The sequence below is a fragment of the Pteropus vampyrus genome, unplaced genomic scaffold (genome assembly GCF_000151845.1).
Source record: "Pteropus vampyrus isolate Shadow unplaced genomic scaffold, Pvam_2.0 Scaffold135, whole genome shotgun sequence".
Taxonomy (NCBI): Eukaryota; Metazoa; Chordata; class Mammalia; order Chiroptera; family Pteropodidae; genus Pteropus; species Pteropus vampyrus.
In genome coordinates this window covers 5,048,638-5,072,157 of record NW_011888916.1, presented here as the reverse complement: position 1 = coordinate 5,072,157, position 23,520 = coordinate 5,048,638, and the positions used below count along the sequence as shown (strand labels likewise).

The 23,520-nt window shown below is 31.8% G+C and overlaps 1 protein-coding gene and 1 pseudogene across 2 annotated transcripts in view; both read left to right on the top strand.

The window, feature by feature from the left end:
- AGBL4 (ATP/GTP binding protein like 4) overlaps positions 1-23,520 on the top strand; it is a 1,052,851-nt gene that overhangs the window by 138,082 nt on the left and 891,249 nt on the right. Inside the window, exon 3 of one of the 2 annotated variants that reach the window (XM_023535058.1) lies at positions 11,898-12,022. In XM_023535058.1, the coding sequence (XP_023390826.1) occupies positions 11,898-12,022 (125 nt within the window). Of the gene's footprint in view, positions 1-11,897; positions 12,059-23,520 lie in introns of both variants that reach the window. The other variant, XM_011367669.2, reaches the window with a different exon arrangement.
- Positions 8,012-8,130, top strand: LOC111744469 (annotated as a pseudogene).

Here is a 23,520-nt window from a genome sequence, read left to right as displayed (position 1 = left end):
TTCCTAAGAGCTAGCAATGTTGAGCATCCTTTCATATATTTGTTTGCCATTTGTACGTCCTCTAGAGAGAAGTGTCTGTTCAGGTCCTTTGCCCATTTTTTGATTGGATCATTTGTTTTTTTTGTTGTTATTGAGTTGTATGAATTCTGTGTATATTTTGGATATTAGGCCCTTATCAGAGACATCGCTTGCAAATATAGTTTCCCATTCGGATGGTTGTCTCTTTACCTTGTTGACCATTTCTTTTGCTGAGCAGAAGCTTTTTAGTTTGATGTAGTCCCATTCATTTATTTTAGCATTTACTTCCTTTGCTTTTGAGGTCAAATTCATAAAATCTTTAAGTCCAAGTCCTTGAGTTTAGTTCCTATGTTTTCTTCTATGCATTTTATTTTTTCAGGTCTTATATTTAGGTCCTTAATCTATTTTGAGTTAATTTTGGTGTGTAGTGATAAACAACTGTCTAGTTTCATTCTTTTGCAGGTGGCTTTCCAGTTTTCCCAACACCATTTATTGAAAAGGGTTTCCTTTCTCCACTGTATGTTTTTGGCTTTTTTGGCGTAAATTATTTGCCTGTATAAATATGGGTTTACTTCTGGACTGTTGATTCTGTTCCATGGGTCCATGTGTCTATTTTGCTGCCAATACCATGCCATTTTGATTACTGTTGCTTTGTAGTATAATTTGAAGTCGGGCAGAGTGATTCTTCCAGCCTTGTTCTTTTTTCTCAGGATGGCGTTGGGGTCTTTTGTGCTTCCATACAAATCTGATGACTTTTTAATAATATGCATTTTCAAGCTTTTTCTTTCAATCTTTTCTGGAGGAAGGGCTAATTATGATTCTGCATTGTTGGTGATTATTTGAATATAGAGGCAACAACACTGTAGTGATGTAAGATGACTACATTGATTTCTGTCCCTTTGCCTTTCTAGTCTTTTGATCAGGCAAATGCACAGCTTTAAAAGCCTTTTAATTTTTTTTTATAGTGAGCCAAGAAAACAAACATGTTCTCAGGAAAATGTGGATCTGCCAAGGAGAGATTAGGGAAGCAGGTACCATTTGGTAAATTGCCCTATCCAGGACTCTAAATGATATCCAGAAAGAGGTCATTTCTCTCACATGGATGAGCACTTTGTTTTCTGAGAGGATCTTCCTAACCTGTCTACTTGAATCAAAGTGGTTACTTTTCTTTAGAAGGTGAAATTTTGGAAATTAATAGGCCGGACAGAATAGGAGAGTTGTATGACCTTTGCTAATTTTCCAGCATAATGAGGTTCTTAGTTTTCCTTTTTATTTCCAGGGGCTCCTAATCTTTTAAAATATTCCAATGTTACTCACGTGTATAATTTGAGTTTCCTTCTTTCAAAGAGTCATAAAGCTGAAAGAGGCTGCAGAGGGTCAGTTACAAGGACCCCTAGATCCCAATTCACCCGTTCCAATGGGCATTTTAATTCAGAATATAAGTTAAAGTATCTGTTGTTCCTTATCTACTTCCTAGATAATTTAAGATATTTTTCAGTTTAATCTCTAGTGTGAGATAAAAGATCTGATGAAAAAATAAATTAATGAAAAAGAGCCCTTTAGAAAGCAGTAAGAGAAATACATTTTTTTGCATACAGTTTTTTCTTTTTGAAAACAGAAAGCTTATATATTTCTCTTCAGAGAGAGGTTTTTCAGTTAGAGCTCCTTTATATTCCTGGAATACAGAAAAAACTAATGGCCAAAATAAAGAAGAAAATATGCACCTCTTTATTCTGGAAAATCAAGTGAACTATATAGTGTAAATTTTATGCAAAGAAAATAAGCCAACATTTAGAGGTCAAGTACATAGGCTATTTAAGTTGACTGACTTCTGAAAATAATATTCAATGGACAAACACAGAAAAATATTTACAATTTTAAAGATCCATTGTTGGAAATTTTCATAGCTTTTTTTTGGACTAGTTTATGTTTTTCTATTGTAAATATAATAATAACTCACTTTTGCACAGCATCTTAGGATGTTGTTGTTCTGGGAATTTCTCCATCAGAGCACTTGATGTTTTGAATTGAAATGATCCACTTGTGTAATTATTGCTCTGGCTTGACTATAAGCTCCATGAAAACAGGGACTGATTTATTCATGTTTGTATTCCCAGTGACCAGCACAAGGCCTGGAACAGAACAGACCTTCAAATATAGCCACTATTACTCTGTCATTTATATTGCTTAAGAATTTTGGGCATTTTCTTTTCTTTATACATTTATTCAACAAATGCTTGTTGAATACCTAGTTTGGGCTAGACACTGTGACAGGTGCTGGATATACAACAGTAAACAAAACAGAAAAATATTCCTGCACTTACATTCTTACCAGAGAGGACAGAAGAAAACAATAATCATAATAAATAATCTTTATAGTATGCTTGAATGTGATGAGTGCTTTGGGAAAATTAGGGCAGGTGAGAGGAATCAGGAATGTGAGAAAAGAGTATTTTGCAACATTAAATATGGTGGTCAGGTTGAGCTCATTGAGGAGTAAAATTTGAGCAACAACTTGAAGGATGTTGGGGAGTCATCTATATAGAAATGTGGGGAAAGAGAAGTTTAGCAGAGGGAATAGCCATTGCAAATCTCTTAAAGCTGAGGTGTGCCTGACATAGAAATAGTGAGGCCAAGTTGTATGAGTATAGTAGGAAATGAGGTCAAACAGTTGAAAGTGGGGTGGGGGGGACAGATCATATAGAATCATTTAACCTATTTCTTGTTTAGAAAAAAAAAGTACAGCTTGCTGCCAGCATTAATTTAATTTTACATAAACATGCTCTTTGAGGCTGAAGCAAATCTGACTGGTTTTCAATGTGAAAATAAAATATAAAACTGTTCTTGGAGTTATTTCTAAACAGAACTTGTCTCTCTAATCTTAATGTAACAGAAATGTATATGATGATCAGTATTTAATAATTTTTTTTTTCTGCATGTGGTAAATTTCAAAGCATGGAACAACACAAAGTGGAACATCACATTCCATACAAAACTAACACGTTTCTCTCCAGATCTCCTTGCCATCCTTGTCATTGTACAAGCAGCAAACTTTGCAGTTGGATTCTGTTTCCCTGATGTTGTTGGTAGCTCATGGGGAAATGTCTTCTAGACAGGCAAAGAGGAATGACATCATCAGTGCACAGACAACCTCAAAGACGTTGCTGCCCTGGCTTGTGATGCTTTTCCAGCATTCTTTCAGTCACTGTCAGTCTGAAGTTCACATGGCTGATTGTGTGCTCAGGATTGTCCTTCTGAACAGGATGTAGGAGTTCAGGACTGTAATGTTTAAAGGTGGTGAAAGAATTTCTTATACCAAAACTTGTGCCTTTTGTGCTCAGTTGGGTAAAAGTGAGCATTTGATCAGCTGAGTCCACTGTTTCCATATTCTTGTTATAATCCACAATGACACATGGCTTCTTAGTTTTTTTTCTATTTCTGTTGTCCACTTCAATCACAGTATCATTGTGGAATATTGGCAACATTGTCACCTCCTTCTTGTCACACCATTTGCAGTGCGGTAAATTCACCACAGATTTGGGTACAGTTGTCCCCTTTGTAATCCTTTTTTTTTCAGGTCATTTGGCATCTGTTTTCTGTTCAAATGAGCTATCCCAACTGATTCAGTCCTGTTTTGATGTAATTCTCTGAAAACCATTGGAGAAATATGGCAAATTTAGGGGGTAAGGTTAGGACTGTAATCCGCCAGTTATTCGGCGTAAATACTGCAACCGCAAGCACCATGGGTGCGTTTTCTCAGGGCAAACAGGAAATGGGTTAAAAACTGGATTTTACTCTGAATGAAATGCTAAACCTCATGAGAATTTTGAAAAAGGTGTGACATGCTCTCTAATGTTTTGGAAGGATTACTTTGGCTATTTTGTTGAGAATTGACTACAGGGGTACAAAGAGACCAGATGGGAGTAATCCAGGTAGAAGAGAGTAGCTTGGATTAAAGTGATATCTGTGGAAATAATAAGTGGCTGGATTCTAGATATATTTGAAAGGATTTCTTGGTGGATTATTTATTCAGTATGACGTTAACAGAAGACTCAAGGATGACTCCAATGTTTTGGGGCTTCATCACTGACTAGGTAATTTATATACAAGATATCATTTAATCTTAACAATAATACTATAAATAAAATATTTTTATCTCCATTTGACACAAGAAAACTGAGGTCTAGAACAGTTAGAAGATTTGCCAAAGTTTCAAAATTAGTAAATGGCAGGGCTAGGATTCAAATCTGTGTCTGTCTAATGAGGCTTATGAGTTTTCCAATATGTAAAAGCAGAACACATGGTCTCTCCTAAAATTTGTAACTGTGGCCTTATGCCATGGTTTTGAGTTTTAAATTTCCACATTTTCTTGTCCCAGTGCTATCCTCTCCAAATGAAAAATTAATATAAAAAGTAGTAACAGGATGGATATATTCCTGGAGTGCCTGGAAGAAAGAAAAACAAATGCAAAACTCCAAAATCCCTGAAGGGTCATGCCCTTAATACTGACAGCACAGGGATTCTTACAGGTAAAGCTCCAATGTAGGTGAGCTTAAAATCAAAAATTATAAAACACATGAGGAAACAATGTTGTGTGGATGGAAGGTAGCAAACTCAACAAACACTAAGATTAAATTCCTAGGCCTTTCAAAGAGAAGTTAAAACCACAGAAGTTTAAAATGATTAAAGACATAAAAGAGGACTCAAAAGTCAACTAAAGATATCATAAAAGCAGATCAGGCATGTTTATAAAGAACCAACTTGAACTTAAGAAAATGAAATATATAGTCAATGAAATTAAAATTTCTGCAGTTGGGTTAAATATCTGTTAGACACAATGAAGAGAGATTAAGTGGAAGACAAAACTGAGATAACAGAGATGAATAGAGACGAAATATATAGAAGTTAAGTGACATTAAAATGAGGAAGACTGGAATCTCAGAAGAAAATTAGATAGAGACAATATGCAAAGTAATAATTTGTGAAAGATAGGAATCTCAGATTCGAGAAGTACAATACCTGAGAAAAATAAGTGAAACTAAATCCTTTAAGTCACCTCTCCCCGACATGTTAGCAGTGAAACTGCAGAATATATAGAAAAATAGAAATTCTTAAAAATAGTTAGGGAGAAAGAATACTTTAAGAAGAGTGATATTTCTAAGGTTCTTGAAGGTAGAGGTATTTAAATTTATACTTTGGTATGTCAGATAATGATCTTAAAAAATTTTAAGGATAATAACTACTAGAACATAAATAGAATGGGAACTTCCAAACTAGCAGAGAGGAAGAAGAGAAATAAAGAAAACCTGATTAAATAGAAGAGAAGATAGGAGAAGAAACATAACAAAAGTGGAATAATTAGAAAAAGCCAGATGACATAAACTCAGGAATTGCAATAAATGTAAATGGACTTTATTTCTCAGTTAAAATATAAAGGTGTCAGATTGGATTAAAATATCCGATTATGGTATGATGAATAAAATCAGACTCAAGCTAGAGTACCTGGGTTTACAGCCAGGTTCTATGAATTACTTAGCTTTATGACCTTAAGTAATTTACTTATCTCTGTATCTTTGTTTCCTCACAGGAAGATGAGGTTGATAATAGAGCGTACCTCCTGGGGTTATGATGTTTAAATGAGTTAAAGTAATTTGGCAATTTGATGAGTGTTTGGCTAATGGTAAATACTGTATGATTATTAGTTGTTAATGTCAATTGAAAACTAAATTGACTATTCTGAGCATAAATTTTACATTGTTTCTTCTTTGTATATGAAGTCATATTTTCCTTTTACTACTTTCCTCACAGAATTATCCTAATGCACTATATGTATATTTGCTTGGAAATCTTTTATTGATCATCATATTTTATCTCTACTTTCTATGTATAAATATTAAAAAGACTTTTCATACCTTAAAAGCTACAGATTAAAATCATTCTTTTAGAATAAATTATTATAGGTATTATTAATATGTAATTTATAAAGGTATATTACTATTTTTGATATTTATTAAGTGTAAAAATAATCAAACTGTATCTGGACGAAATGAATTGAGCTGTCCTTTTTGTTTCTTTGTAGCCATTCTACAGGGTGTGTCATGGTATCCATTATGGTTTTAATTTTTATTTCCTTAATGATGAATGGTGGTTAGCACCTTTTATATCCTTCTCGGCCACTCATATATCTTTTTTTGTTAAGTGTCTATTCAAACCTATTGCTCGTTTTCTGATGAGTTTTTTTGTAATAATAATGATTTGTAGAGCTCTTTGAGTAATATGAATACAAGTTCTTTTTCAGTGTGACACATTGTCTTCTTTCAGTCTGTGGCTTTGCTTTTCATTTTTTAATGATGTCTTTCAAAGAGATAAAGTTTTAAAAAATAAATTTAACAATTGTTATTTAATATTTCATATTTTCTGTGTTCTAAATAAGAATCTTTGCTTACTCAAAGGTCACAGAGATTTTTCTCCTATAATTTTTTTCTACAAGTTTTAGAATTTTAGATTTTACATTTTGATCTATGATTCATTTTGAGTTAATGTTTGTATATGATTTTAAGTAAGGGTTGATGTTCATTTTTAGCACTATTTTTGATGATTTTTATTTTCTCATTGAATTGCCTCACAATCAATTGTTTATATATATATGGGTCTATTTCTGGATTCTCTGATCTGTTTTATTGATGTATATGTCTGTCTTTTTTAAATTCCAAACTGTCTCAATTACTGTAACATTTTAGCATATTATTTTTTTATTAAAATTGTTTTGATTATATTAAGTTCTTTGTGTTTGTTCTTTGTGCATATGCTGTTTAGCCCTCAGCCACAGACGTACAGGAAATGATCCCAGAGTTTTCTGTGTTACCCTCTTACTACCACCACCACATATAGTTTCCTTCTTTCTGGTGCTCTACTCCACAGATTTTAGCTGCTTCGACAACCTCAAATTTGATTTCTGAATATTTTACACACAAAATCTCTTTAGTCTGGTCAGGCTCTGGTTTCCTGCCATAGTTGAGAACTTTTTCGCTGATGGAGAGTCAGTACTAGTGTGGGAGCTGAGGTCATCTTATGTGTGTCCCTTCTTTCAGAGATTGCTGTATCATGTTATATCATGTCTGAAAACAGTTGTTTCATGTATTTTTCCAGCTTTATAATTCTTTACAATGGGACTAGTCTCTTAACTAGTTACTCTAACATGGATGAGCCAGAAGTAGAGATATTGCTTTTTTTATAAAATGCTTTTTCTTTTAGAGACAGTCACATATTTGTTCCTTATTTCATTAATGTGATTATTTGGATTAATGAATTTTAAATGTTAAACTGGGCTTGCAGTTTTGTAATAATGCCAACTTTTCATGATCTGTCATCTCTTATTATACATGATTGGATTCAATTAGCTAGGATTTTGTTTAGTATTTTACATCTAGGTTTAGGAAAAAGATTCACCTATATGTTTCTTTTTTAATAATATTGTCATGTTTTGGTGTCAGTGTTATCCTGGCTTCATAAAATGAGTTGGGCAGTGTTTCTTTTTGTTCCCCCTTGCTTAAAGTTTGTTTTGAGAATGGCTATCTTTATTATAAGTTTCTAAGAGTTAGAGTAGAACCATTTTTTTTTGTGGGAAAGTTTTACATTAGGGATATGGTCCTTCTACTCATTATTGAATAATTCACATTCTATATTGCTGCCAATAGTAGTTTTAGCAAATTATGTTTTTATAAGAAATTGTACATTTCATCTATTATTCAAATATTATTGGCATAAATAGTTCACTATATTCGTTACTCTTTTTTTGCTTATTTAATGTATAACGGATCTGTTATGCTACTGTCTTTTAGTCCTTTATATCAATAATATGTGTTTTCTTTCTCTTCATTTTTTCTGGATGAGATTTGCCTAGAGTGTTAGTATTAAAAGCCTTTTTGAAGAACCAGCTTTTCACACTTTAAATTTTCTATAGAGTACATTTAAAAATTTCTATAATTTTAGAGTATACAGCCATGCCACGCTGAACATGCCCAATCTTGTCTGATCTTGGAAGCTAAGCAGGGTTGGACCTGGTTAGTACTTGGATGGGAGACTACCTAGGAACATCAGGTGCTGTAGGCATTAAAAAAAAAAGAAAAGAAAATTTCTATGATTTTATCCTCTTTTCTTTATTATTTCCTTCTACTTTTTGTTTGAAAGTGTTGCTCATTTTTTTTAGCTTCTTAAAATAGGTTAGATAATTAATTTTCAGCTATAGGTATAAATCAATGAAAATCATTTACATCTATGTGTATGTATGCGTATATATATGAATTTTCATTTTAGAATGAATTTAGTTAAATCTCACACATTTTGATTGTAATATATTAATTATAATTCAGTTTAAAATACTATTGCTATGATAAGAGAACATATATGGTGTAGTACAAATTTCTTTGAAATTTGTTGAGATGCTTTATGGGCAAGCATATGATCAATTTTAGTAAATGTGCCATGTGCAGTTGAAAAGAATATATATTCCACAGTTCTATAAATGTCAAGTGTCCTATAATTAGAACTAGGTATCCTTATTAATCATGTTTTCAAATTGTCTCAATCCTTTCTGAATATTTTCTTGTTTTTTTTTTTTATCAATTAGTGGTATTGGTATATTAAAATTTCTCACCATAATTCTAAGTTTGTCTCTCTTCTTGTCAGATTTTACTTATATATTTTGAAGATCTATTATTAGATGTATATACTTTTAAGATTTTGATATCTTCTTGATGAAGTTACCTTTTTTCATGATGAAATATCCTTGTTCATTTCTAGTAATATTTCTTGATTTAAAGCCTACTTTGTCTGATATAAATACAACTACATTAGCTTTCTTTTTGATAGTGCTTTTCTGTTATAACTTGTACATTTATTTTCAGTTTTTATGTGCTCTTAAACATAAAGCTGTCTCTATAAGCAATATATAGTTAAGTTTTTTTATCCAGAACCATTTGTAATATTTAGCCCATTTATAGTTAACAGAAATAAATTACTGATATATTTGTGTTTAAAATCTACATTTTATTTTTTGTTTTGTATTGTCTTATATTTTAGATTCCTATTTGCTTTCCTTTATTGCCTTTTATATAAATAGAATGGAACCAGATGATATAGGGGCATGTCAGCTTATTTTCAAATAGCTGTTTCCAAAAGACCATAAATTGGCACTTTGTTGAAATATTACAGGTAATATGAAGACAGCATTCTTTATACATGCAAACAGAGAGGATACTCCTCATAGGAATGGTGAGGAAGGTCGACAGAATAGTCACAGAAGAACAAAGGCCAGATGCTTAATATTATGTGAGACTATAAACTTAGTGATAACAAAAACCATATGTTTGATTTACTATCTGTTCTTTTTACAACACATAGCATGGTACTTTTTGAATGAATAACTGATTGAATGACTGAATAAGTGAATTGGCTGTAGCTGTCGTATATTCCAAAAAATAACACAATAGAGTCAGAAGTCTTTATTTCAATGTCTCACCCTTGTGCATTAAAGTATGAACTTAAGCAAGCACTAAACATTTATGAGTCTCAGTTTACTCACCTTGGGGTCATGATGAAGCTTTAATAATATAAAGGACGTCATTTTGTGTGTGTGTGTGTGTATGTATCAAATCATTTTGAAACTATAAATTTTAGACAAATATCATATGTTATTATTAGTACTATATGCAGGAGCAATTTTAAGAGATGTTTTTATTTATTAAAACCCATTTATAGTGTTCCAAATGTAAAACAAAATAAGAATCTTTTTTTTGAGTGTTGAAATGCCCATTAACGTTTAATTTTTATTCATGAACTTTTAGAGGGCAAACATAATAGTGCCCTTTTCACTTTTTGTTGTTTTCAGGATAGTAATTTTATTAAGCATAACTTATAATGTACTTTCAACTTATGTTATCTCTGTAGTTTTCCAACCAGCTTTGTTTGGTAGAGAAATTGTTAGTCTAGTGATTAGAGTCATATTGCTTGAATTCAAATCCCAACTCTGACTCCTGTTTGCTTGCATGCTATATAACTTTGGATAAGTTATTTTGTATGTTGTCCCTTGATTTCCTCATATGTAACATGAAGATAGTAATAGTTCCTACCTCATAAGGGTTTTTGTGAAAATTAAATAGGTTAGTCTTTCTAGCATTTAGGAGAGTATGTGGCATGAAGAAATGCTCAGAAAATGTTAATTTTCTATTGAAGATTTGTTTATATTAATTATATATGTTAATTGAAATTAATATTCATATTAATTAACTTTGAGATAAGTATCCATGTTTCTATTAGTATGATCTTTACTTTATAGCTGAGGAAACAGATTGGAAAAGGTGAAGTGAATTTTCCAACTTAGTTAAGAGGCAGAAATAAAACTTGAGCCTAAATCTTCTCATTCAAGTTCAGGGCCATCCTGTAATGAGTATTCTGCCCTCTACAACATAGGGCTTAGTAAATATATTTGGATGATAATAGTTGAAAGGACCAATTTATCGAGGAATCTTCTTGGGAATTAAGGAGGCAACTGAAACTGAAAAAATTAAGATAAAAGTTTTTGATCCTAATTAGTTGATGTTTATACTTCCCTATCAATGCATTTTTTTTTTCTTTTTAATGTGAGTATATTAACTGTAGGTAACTGATTGTTCTGGTTCTGGAAGGAAGAATAAGTCTAGCTTCTCAGGCCAAATTTTAATGAGATTAGATAAAATCCCCCTAAGGTTAATTAGTATGGTTTTGGGATGGGTTATCTTACTACCTGGGATTACTGTCTAATCAATCCTATAATCAGGCAGCCAAAGAATGTTACAACTGGAAGGTACTTTAGAGGTTAGAAAACTCAATGTTCTCATTTTGCACATGAGGTAAATAACTTACCCATTGTTGTGTAGTGAGTCAGTTCAGGTCTGCTGATTCCCAGGTTAGTGCTCCCATCTATTATGGTACTCATAAAAACAAACAAACCCAAAAAATTGGTGCTAGTAGAACTAGTAAAAGAAATAAATTAAAATTTTGCCACATATATGGTTAAAGTTTAATTCTGAGTGTTTTCTTTTTGGAGAAAGACACTTGAGTATATTTTAAAGCAGCATACTGCTGTGCTCTTCAAATACAATACTGACATTTCAATCAATTGCCTTGTTAATGTCTATAGACATCTTTATTCTTTCTTAGCTATTGGTGATCTGGTTTGGGAATTCACCAGACTCTTTGATTTATTTTATATCCCATCCTATTGTTAACATTTTGGACAATTCACTGCTCATTTGAATATTAAAGAAGAGACAAAGAATGGAAGTTGTACTTAAATTTATACGTTTTTGATATAACGGTTCTCTTGGTGTAGAAAATGGAAATTAATTTCATGGTTGTTTGTGAATTTACCATTATTATTCTTATGTAGTAACTACTTCTAATTTTTGTTTAAAATATTTTGTTTAAAACATTAAATAAGATCAAATATATTATATACCATAAAACTTAATACAAATGCATAAGGTATTATTATCCTTGTTTTTTGAACTATGAAACTGAAATTTGGCTGTGATTCATACTTGTTTTATTGAGGCTTGCCACCAGTTCCACATAGCATTCCAGTCTGTCAAAGACCCAAACAGATCTGCTGGGTTATAAAGACTGGAAAAGCTGCTTGTACCACAGCCTGGCCTAGCTGAAAGCCTCTTCTTATCCTGGGCTGCATTCACAGTTGGCAGCCTTAGAGATTGTGAGTACTGTACTTACAAGTACTGAATGGTAACAAATGTCAGTGTCGGAGCTCATAACATTTAAATGTATATACCATTATGCTGCATGAACTTCTATTAAAATCCAGTTCTCTTAATTTTTATTACCAGGTAACCTTGGACGGGTGGACCAGGTCTCTGAGTTTGAGTATGATTTGTTTATTAGGCCGGATACCTGTAATCCACGCTTCCGAGTCTGGTTCAACTTTACTGTTGAAAACGTGAAAGAATCACAGGTGAGGGAAATAGTGGAAATCTTCAGTGTGGTTTTGGTAAGGAGATTACACTTTTGTTTTATTTTAGAAATATTAAAAAATAATGACTGTATTAAGAATGTATTCTTGTGTATCTATAACAATGGTACAGATTTGTTTAGAGAGATATAGAGAAATAGGTATAATATGCTGTTTTTGTTATCTAAAGGTTATTAAATAATGCGAATAGGTTATCTGAGATCAGAAAGCATTCTTTAGTGATTGAAACATTAGTGTGACTTGCTAGGCTTCCTCGAAGAATACCATAAGGAACCACAGAAAGTAACTTGTACGGTATATTATAGAGTACTGTTCTCTCTATTATTAGAGAGAGTCATTATACATTTTTCACAGGCCTCAATTTCAGAAAAAAAGTTTTCCTTTCTTATGCAATATGATGTTTATATATTAAAAACAATGTGACTCTTGTAATTCATCCTATTTTCCCTTTGCTTTGGCTTCTGGAAAACCCAGAGCCGATTTTACAATCCTCTCTAATGGTTTTGAAAAACGTTTTTGCTTGTATTTCTGTGTATTGACTTTTCTTTTATTCCAGTCATGTTAATCTCTCTTTAACCATGATTTCTTCATCTACATTTTCTGACTGTGTATGTTTTTATAATCTTGTTCAAATCTTCTTTGAGAGAGTGTATTGATGAAAATAGAACTAAATACATATGCTTTGAACGTACCATAATAAAAATCTAATCCCAAGAAATCAGTTATCATTCTGTTATATTAAGACAACTGATCGTTGGAAGACTCTGCACAAACTTTGAACAAATAATGATATGATTCTTTTAAGCAGTTGAAAGCATAGCGCTATAACAACCTCTGCCTTCTTCCTTGTCATCTTTTTTTTTGTATATTTTTGGGAGAAAGTGAGGAGTTTAATTTCTCCTTTCAAGTCAATCTATCCTGTTTTCTCTTTCACTTGGTTGCTTGCTTCTTTCCATTTCTGTCAACTGCAAGTTGAATCATGTGTCAGGCATGTGTCATTGTCTAGAATTTAGGGACTCTGGGTCTTCCTTGACACAGCGCTGTTCCTGGCACATTGGCTTCAGCAGAAGCGGGTGCAAGAACAGACACTTCACTTTACTACTGACTCTCTTAATTCTCTAAACACTGCTGACACAGGACTTGGTTTATGTAATGTTTCCTGGAGTTATGGGCTAACTGGAAGGAATTCAACATATGGGAGAGTTCTGAACATTATTAGCTAAATATGATTTGTCTCAGCATTTTAGGAGAAGTGGGGAAAAAATGTTAAATATTACAGAGAGCTGTTCAAGGGCAAACTTTAGTTCCTAGTTTTGCTTCTTGGTTTCACTTCTCTCACATGGATGATTTTTTTTTTCAAAAATTTTTTTTTGTAGTAAGAATAACAATATTTCTCCCCTCCACCCATCTTAGGAAAGCCTATACCTGACCTTAGGATTGTCCAGCTTATTTCAGGACAATAGTTAATTCTTAAAGTGCATTTTCCAAAGTCTATGTTACTGAGTCTTGAGAATATCTCACAGCAGAAGGCTTTAGCCAGATGTACTAGATTGAGTCCCTAAGTTTTAGTTCCCTATGAAGATCTCTCTGCTATCATGAGGTGAACACATACCGCTCATTCTTCTGTTGGTGTTCTTGTCTCATGTCAGTTATTTAGGGTTGACACATACACACACTACTGAAAAACAAACAGTAATTCTGAGGCAATAGAGTCAATTCACATTTTCATAAAAGTAGTATAATCTGCCAGAATTTCTAAATTCACAAAGGGGTTTACATTTTTTCCTCTTTATGTATAGTATATGTACATCTTTTAGCTTGCCTCTTGTATCCAGGAATCCACTAACTCTTAAGTAGGGAGACCTGTTACTTTTCAAACAACAGCGTCATTTATCCTCATTATATATCCTTTGCTAAATAAAGATATAGTAGAAGCTCTGAGATTATAGCATTTCTTTAATTTTGGGCAACATTAGATTTCTAGCTCAGTTTTTCTTTTCTTTTTTCTTTTTCTTTCTTTCTTTTTTTATGTTACTCTATAAAGAGTATCTTTATATAGCTCCTCTGGTCAGGAGAAGGGATGGGAGGTGAGATGACTAGAGAGTTAGGGAAAATGTGTTTCTTAATTTATACTACCTGAGATAGTCTTTTAGATGAGTTTCATACATTTCAGAGTATCTTGTTCTTTGCTCCTCTAGTTTGCTTTACAGGTACGGTTTTTGTTGTTGTTGGTTGTTTAAAATGTCTCTGCCAGAGTGTTACAATTTTCATATTACATGTTGAATTCATGCAGATCCTTTTGCAAGCTTGTCTATCAATTCAGTAAGCAAGTAACACGACTATTTTCCAAGGAATTACTGTAATAAGAGAGTTGGTGCTATTTTATGGATCCTTATTTTTAAAATTGGAGGAACCAATATTTGTTCTGTCTCTCTGGATTCTATCTTCATATCCAGTGCTGTTCTACCTTCATTACAGCTAGAAATCATGAACATGTTTATCTAGTTTCCTGAAGCCTGATGCTTTATCAGCCTCTTTCTGTGGGCCATTGCTTCATCAACTGTAATCACATTATATATTTATGGAAATCTGTCTCAAGAAGGAATAAAGATTTGCTGGAAAGATACAATATATATCTCTAGCTCACAGGATATTTGTTTTTATGATTGTCCACATGAAAGAGAATGATTTTACTATTAAGTTTGACTTGTGGGATCTGCTTTCATAATGTCTCTTCTTCTAATCCTTTTCCATCTCTCCAATTTCCGTCAAAATGAGACCTGCATGAATGTAATCTCGTCAAGAGCCTTATTTAGGGTTTGGTACTAGTGGGCAAAAGAAATGTTAGTCATCAAAGGCTGACTTCATTAAATGAATGTTAAGAATCACAGCATCAAATATACTGTATAAACAGGTCTAGCTTTTCAGTTATTTTTCTTGATGATTTTAGGAAGTGATAAAAACTTGAAACATACAGTGCTGTATTCTAGGACTGATATATTAATCTCCAAAAGTAGTGGCTAAATAGTGCATTTGCAGGAGTCTATGAAAACTGAATAACCTGGTACGTTTATTGAAAAGTAATTTTTTTCTCTGAAAAACCTGTATTAAATATTGTTATTTGGAAATTTATTATTGATGCAGCAGAACATTAATGTGATGTGAAAGCAAATCATCCTATTTAAATACTTATGATAAAACTTCAGCCAATAAGAGAAAATAAAATATGTCTCGAGTATTTAAACTGTTTTCTTTCCTTTATATTCTTTATATCTTTTTAAATTTATTTTCCTCCTTACGATTATAAGGGTAGCCAATGCTCAATGTAGTAAATTTGGAAAATATCAATTGTTAGAAGCAGAGGAAAAGCATACTCACCCACTCAAACATCTATAATCTATCAAAAGCAAATACTATTAACTTTTTGGCATATTTACTTTTAGGCTTACTCATTTTCTATTTTATTTTTAGAGCATAATTAAGTTAGACCATATATGCTTTTTTATGTCTTGCTTTTAAATAAACAGAACAATATCATGAAGCAATTTTATATTATTTTAAACTTCATAAATATGGCTGCACAATAGCTATTTACTGTCGAACCATTTCTGTACTCTTGGGCATAAAGATTTTTTTCATTAACTGTTGTATAAATAACACTGCAGTGAACATCTTTATGCATGAAGTGTTACCCACATTTCATTTTGTTTCCTTAGGATAAATTCCTATGGGAGGAATTGATGGCCAAAGGATATGAATATTTTAAAGATTCTTGTTGCATATTTCTGAATTGCTGCCAGAAAATTTATACTGTTTTGCTGTCCCATCAACAGTGAATGAGATGCTTTTCCTTGAATTTCTTGCTTTGTTTTATGAACTAAGATGTTCATACATTTAGAATAAATTGTTTCTTTTTCTTCAGTTACTTTGAAACTTTACAGAAATAAATGGGATATGATGTAATGTTTTGGGTCTCTAGTCATAAAAGAATTAATTTCATTTCAGCAATAATGTGAGACAGCAAAACATCTATTTATTATTATTTTCACCTTTTTCTCAATTCATCAATCCTCTTTTATATGGGTGTGCCAACAGATCGTCCTCTGAGGTATGTAATGGGAGATTTAAAAAAGAAAAACTTTTTTTTTTAATAAACAATGAAGTATTTCTTACACTGTTGTAAGCAGTAATGGAGCTTAAGTATACATGCATGAGTGCCAATGTGAATACATTTTCATTCTTTTAAGTTGGTTTCTGTTTTCACTTGAAATTTTAGAAAGATAAATTTGAGTTTCTGGAAATTGAAAGTCTAAGAACTATAGCTGGAATTATTTGTTTGTATACAGTATGTATAATCATGATGTACATGTATATCAGTGCACTTGTATGTTTACGTTAGTGTATTTGTTCATTATATCAATTATACCAAATGCTATTATCATACTTGTAATAGCATTCAAATATAAATTTAATTGGCATTATACTTTGTAGTATTTATTAAACAGGCATTTCACTATTTTAATAGACATGAATGATTTTTATATTGCTAAATCCAATGGACATATTATACCCATTTTCTTAATTTATCTTACATTTGGTAGATACTGTTGACAGGTCACTGTTGGTAATTCTGTTACCTTGGCTTTCCTTATATTCCTCTTTTGATTCTCCTTGTTTGTATTTCTTCTGATTCTCCTTCATGGGCTTTTCTTCTTACACAAACTCCTTAAATATTGATACAACCATGATTCCATCTCATATCATTGCATATTATATCTATTTTTCACATTCTCAATTCTAGCTATACTTGAAAATCTCTCCTAAGATAAAAACTCCTAGATTTAAATACCTTTTGGATATTACCACTGAATGTCCCATGGATATCTCAAACTCATCATTTGCAAAAGTTAGCTCTTTATCTTATCCTCCAAATCTGCCTCTTCTATCTACTCCATATTTCCAGTGAATGTTACTACTATCCATGCAGTTGTTCAAACTGGAAACATGGGAGTTATCTCAGACTCCTTTCTTGTGGATCAATATCTAAAAATAGTAATAGTGAAAAGTATAATGATATTAATGTAACCACCATTTATTTGTTACTTATACTGTGCCAGTACTGTGCTAAATAAATGCTTTGTATTCAGTTCTCACAACAACTCAAGGAGGTTGGTATTATTATTATTTTTCTTTTATAGATGACAAAATCAAATTTGCCCCTTGATTTTACCACTTCTAAAATTATTACCTGAATTTATGTGTCTTTCTATTTCTGCTGCAGTCATTCAAGTTCAGTTGATTTTGTGTTCCTTGCACTATGGAAGTTGTCTCCCAACATGTAGTTTTGTACAGAATCTTATGCTGTTTAATTCCATTCTTCACACTGGAGCTGGAGTATTCCATGTAAACTGTAAATTTGACCTTATCATTCCACTGTTAAACCCCTCAAATAGTTCCCTATTACCTTTAGAGTAAAGTCTAAGCTTAGCTTGGCATTGGTACTCTTCATGATCTGGCCCTTTTTAGTCTGCCTTGACATAAATACTTATTGACCTTCTTGTAGTTTCCTGCAGAGACCATGTTGTTTCACACATCCCTGCATTTTGCTCTTTCCTGTAATGCCCTTCCAACATTTCCTCATTCGGATTAAGCTCAGGGTTTGGAGTCAGACTGTCAGGGTTTGTATTCTACTTCAACTATGTACTGTGTGACCTTGGGCAAGATATTTTATGCTCTAACTGAAATAATTTATACAAAGCTATTGAAATTTTTGCCTGACACATAGAAAGCCCTCCAAATGTTACTTTTCTTATCATTAATATTTAACAAATATTTATTGTATATCTATGATATGCCAGACACTGTTCTGGTTGCTCAGGAATCAGCACAGAATATAACAGACTAGGTCTTTCTGTTTTGGGGACGCTTATGTTCTATCATGAGAAGAAAGACAATAAATAGGGGCAGGTAAAAAAAAAAAAAGATATTTTTAGAAAGTGGTAAATGCTCCCACAGTGTGTTTACTCAGCTAAGGGGATTTTTAGGTAGTTCCAGTTTTTGGCAATTGTGTGGCTATAAATATTCTTGTACTTTTTTGTGTTTGTGAATATAAGTTATAACTTCACTTGGGTAAATATTTGGAACAGAATTGCTTGGTCTTATGCTCTAAGTGTATGTTTAACTTATAATTAACTGCCAAACTGTTTTCCAAAGTGACTGTATCAATTTGCATCAGCAATGTATGAGAGCCCTAGTTACCGCATAGCCTTGTCAGCACTTGGTATTGTCAGTATTTTTTAATCTTAGCTATTCTAATAGGTATGCAGTTGTATCTCATTGTGATTTTTAATTTGCTTTTTCCTAATGACTGATGACTGAAAATTTTTGCATGTGTTTATTTACTATCTGTATATATTCTTTGATTAAATATTTGTTCAAAATTTTTGTTAGTGTTTTAAATAGGGTTGTTTGTTTTATTATTATTTTTAAGTATTTCTCTTATGTTTTGGATATAAGTCATTTGTAATGTATTTTGCAAAAATTTTCCCCCAATATTGGTTGATCTTTTTATTCCTTTAACATTATCTTTCACAGAAGTTTATATTTTTTGTAAAGTCAAGTTTATCACTTTTTTCTTTTATGGATCAGGCTTTTGATGTTAATTTTAAGAAATCTTTGTCTAACTCAAGGTCACAGAATTTTCTCTGAAGGTTTTTTTTATATAGATGTTCTTTATTAAATTGAAGACATTCCCTTTATAGCTTCAGGGTTTATATTTTCTTAGTTTTGGGTTTTATATTTAGGTCTATGATTCATTTTAAATTGATATTTACATATGGTGTGAGCTATGGATTGAGGCTTTTTTGCAATTGTTTTTAATTTATTTTTATATATGGATGTCTAATTATTTTATTACCATCTGTTGAAAAGACTACCCTTATTGAGTTGTTTTTGCATTTTTATTTAAAATTAATCAACCATATGTATGTGGGTCTCTTTCTAGACTCTGTTCTGTTCCACTGAAATATATGGCTATTCTTTCTCCAATTCCATATTATCTTGATTTCTATAGCTTTATAGTAAATCTTGATATCAGATGGTGTAACTATTCCAACTTGTTACCCTTAAAAAAATTCTTTTGGTTATTCTAGCTTCTCTGTCATTTCATGTAACTTTTAAAATAAGCTTATTGAGTTCTATAAAAAAAAAAAATCTTGCTATCCTGCTGGGATTTTAATTAGAATTGTATTGACATTGTAATGATATCGTTTTTCCAATCCTTGAACAATGTATATTTCACCATTTCTTTATGTCTTGTTTGATTACTTTCATCACTTTTTTGTTTGCTTTTAGTTTTTTTTTTTTTTTTTTAATATACAGATCTCACATATATTTTGTTAGATTTCTGCCTAAGTATTTTTTTCTTTTTGGGTGCTATTGTAAATGAAATTATTTTAACATTTTTAGTTGCTAATTGTTCATTGCCAGTAAATAATAATAATGCTCTGACCATATTTTCTACATCCTTGCTAAACTCACTTATTCTAGTAGCTTATTTGTCAATTTGGGATATTCTACATAGGCAGTTATGTCATTTAGGAATGTTGATCATTTATATCTGTATGCCTCTTTTTTTCCTTGTCTTATTTCATTGGCTATGACCTCTAGTACAATGTCAAATAGGAGCAGTGAGAGTGGACATTGATTGCCTTATTTCCAATCTTAGAATGCATCCAGTCTTTCACCTCTAAATATGATGTTACCTCTAGGTTTTTTTTATATAGATGTTCTTTATTAAATTGAAGACATTCCCTTCCACTCCTAATTTTCTAATAGCATGAATAGATGTTGAATTTTGTCGTTGCCCCTGCAACTTTTTAAGCAAAGCATGGAGTCACAAAATTTCAGAGTTGAAAGTAATCTTAACTGTCGTTTCTTCATATTTGAGGTCTTCACATTTACTATCATCTGAAAATTATACTCTTAGAGTAACATTGTTATTCTCTTTAATTAAAAATGTATAGTTGCATAAAGAACTTTACAATATTTTATTTATTTAATTATTTAAATCTATACAGTAAAGCTGTGAAGTATTATTAGGTAAGAAAACAGATTCATTGAAGGTAAGTTGCTAGCTGACAGAAGTCCAGCCACTTATGACAGCTAAATGTTCTTCTCGTATACTGTGTTCGTTTTGCCTTTTTAGCCTTTATATCTATGTTTATAGAATGCCTTTATACTCTTTATTCTCCCAAAGCCCGAGGGTCAGAATGATGAAATGAGTCACTCAAGGTCTTATATTTAGTTTATAGTAGAACTGAGCATATATCCCAGGCCTGTTGATTTCCATGCTAGTTCTTTTGCCCATTTATTATGGTCTGCTCTAGTTTTCATTTTAAATGGAGCTTCCTTTTCTTTTCTTATTTTCATCTCCCACAATGCAAATATCTTGAGAGCCTTGCTTACCTGTCTTGTAATGTCCTGTATATAGACTTTTGGCAGACAACTTTCACTTTCAAAAATTAGTGTATCAAAAGCAATTTTATACTAATTACAATTATCTCATTGATTTGTTGCTCTACTGAATTATAATAGCATAGAAGAATTACATTTGGAGTTGATACCCTATTATATGTTAGTAGAAAGAGACGATTGAAATAAAAATTTAAAAATAGTTTTTAATTTGTAGTATCTAAAATAAAGTGATTTTGATATAATTCAGGAATTTTCTCTTCAACATTTAGAAATATATTGTTGAATGTGTCATTAAGTGAAAATATTAGTCTGTAAATGCACTAGATAAATGGCAATTAAATATGGAAGCATTTTCTTTTCCTTTTAATTCTCTTTCCCCTTTTCTTGCAAAAGTAAAAAGTTAATCTATAAAATATAACATTTGATGATGCAATAATATTTATTGTGTTTTGTTTAAAAAACATGTCTGATAAAATAGCTGTTTTGTTCATGATATTTAACTTAATTTTGCAGGTGATTGATATTAACTGATTTATTTTTTTAAAAAAATTCCTTTGGTCAATTGATTGTACCTAGTTACCCTATTCTACTAAAAAGAATGTGCCTAATTACCCTATTCTACTAAAAAGTTGAGAGCAAAGAAGCTGAGCTACTTCCTCTTACTGAATTTATCTGAGTATATAATGAATGCTTAGATTGGGAGACTGCAACATGTAAGGGAGAGTAGAATCCAATAATCCCGAATTTAAATTCAGGCTTAATAACTACTTACTAGTTACTGGCTTTCAGACAGTTACTTAACCTGAGTCTTATTTTGCATATTAAATAATGGTACTTCGAAGCATTGTTGTTTAAATTCATTTGAAATTTAATTAAATAATGAACATGTAAAAGACCCTGTCATATGGTTTACTTTTAGAAAAATATTAGTTAAATCTAATCAAGAAGTTTTAAGAACATGTTATATTGCCAGGCACTGTGCTAGGCACTGAAGATAAAATGATAAAAAGAAAAGAAAAAAGATGTCCCTATGCTTCATAAAGCTTACATTTTAGTGAGTGAAACATAAACTGATAAGCAAATAAACATACATAATATTAATTTAGTGATAAGATTTATAAGGAGAGTAAACCTTCTCATTAAACTAAATTAGTTGGGATTATAAGGCAGTAACACTCACTGTCTGAATGTTGCTTGTTCAGTCAAGCTCAAATGATTCTCTAACTGCCATAGAATGCTGTTGCAATGTTTTTTATTAGATAAACAAATAATTGAATGGTTGTCAAAAAATAGGAATATGGCTAGAGAGAGTAGTTTCATTTATTTAACAAACATTTTGTTGATCTACTGTGAACCCAAGAAATTATATAAGATGGTCTCTTTTTGTACTCATGGAATATATACTTTGGCAATGAGGATGAATCAAATACACAAAAAGCTGTAAACCAATGTGTAAAATAAAAAGTTTATTACTAGAGATACAGGTAAGTTATTATGAAAGTTTATCTCTTTAGTTGGACTGTAAGGTCAATAAATAGATAAAGGAAGATGACAAAGATAAGACAGTACTTGATTTGATCCTTAAAGCCAGTCTTAATAGGAAAAATTCATCTTAGTCAAATAAATATTATAAACCTGATATGATAGCCACAAGCTTCAATTTAATAGTGAAATAAGTATTAAAAACAATTAAATCATATCATTGTGCCAATTTAAATAAAGCAAAACATATCTGTATTTTTATTAAGATTGTAAAGTTGGTTGCAGAGTGGGATAGTCATATTTCATAATTCATTGTGCGTTAGCATCAGCGTTATATGATGTGATATAACATGTTTACTTGTTTATGTGAAAACTTCTCACATGAGCTTCATATTGAGGAATTTCATTCTGGATTTTTTTTCCTTACTCTTTGTATGTGGTTTTTAACTGCTGAACAATTAAAAAAGACCCAAATTTAGACTGGAAACTTATTGTGACATAAACTTATAAATATTGCTGTTGCAATATAAATAAAACACAGATGTAGAAAGTGAAAAAGATCTTTATGCAAATGAAACTCTGGCTACTAGAAACAGAACATCTTAGGCTAGATGAGTCTTAAGCTATGGGTTGTTTGGCTGATCTACTGCCAAAGGAATGAGAGATTGATATTTAAATTTTATGCAAAGTTTCATGGCTAGTCTAAGCCTTGCTTTGGCAGAACAAAAGCAATAAAATCATGAGGAAAAGGCACTGAAACTTCCATAGGCTTTGATTTGCTGATGTATGGAGAAAGCTCTGGAGTCTAACCAGATAAACTGTCAGAAAGTCTTGTTATTCTTCTTTGCGAATCTGGAATGACCCAAACTGTTTGGAACCTGCCCTACTTTTGTAATCACCTTTGGATTTCAGCTAGCTTGCATATAGCATTCCATGGAGTGAAGAACTAAATACTGATAACTCTTTGATCTTCAACTCTGGTTTTACCACAGTCCATTTTTCCAGCTGCCTGACAGACACCTCCACATCAATATTGTACAAAAGAGTCTATACTTTCCCAAAGTCTGTATCCTTTTTCATTTTTTTTCTTAGTTTATTGTACCACTCACTGTCTATTTGAGTAGTATCCAAACTAGAAACTTACAATTCATTCTTGATGATTCATTTGTTATTCATGCTGTCCCCTCTGTCTGAAAGACCTTCTCTAATTCTCACTCTGCCTGGCTAACAAATTCTTTTAAGATATAGATAAAATCTCTTCTGAGAAGCTTCTCCTTACTTCCAGACTGTACTCCCTGACTGTATTGCTGATGCTAACACAGCATGGATACTACACAATGTAATTGGTGGTTTTTATGCCACTCCTCCCACCCTGAATTTCAGTAACTTTATATTAGGGACTGTGACTTAATGAATTCTTATTTATATATCTTTAAAATGAGCTTATTGTGAGGATTGAATGAGCTAAGACTGGCATATAATAGCACCAATTGCACATTATTATTATTATTTATTACTATTAT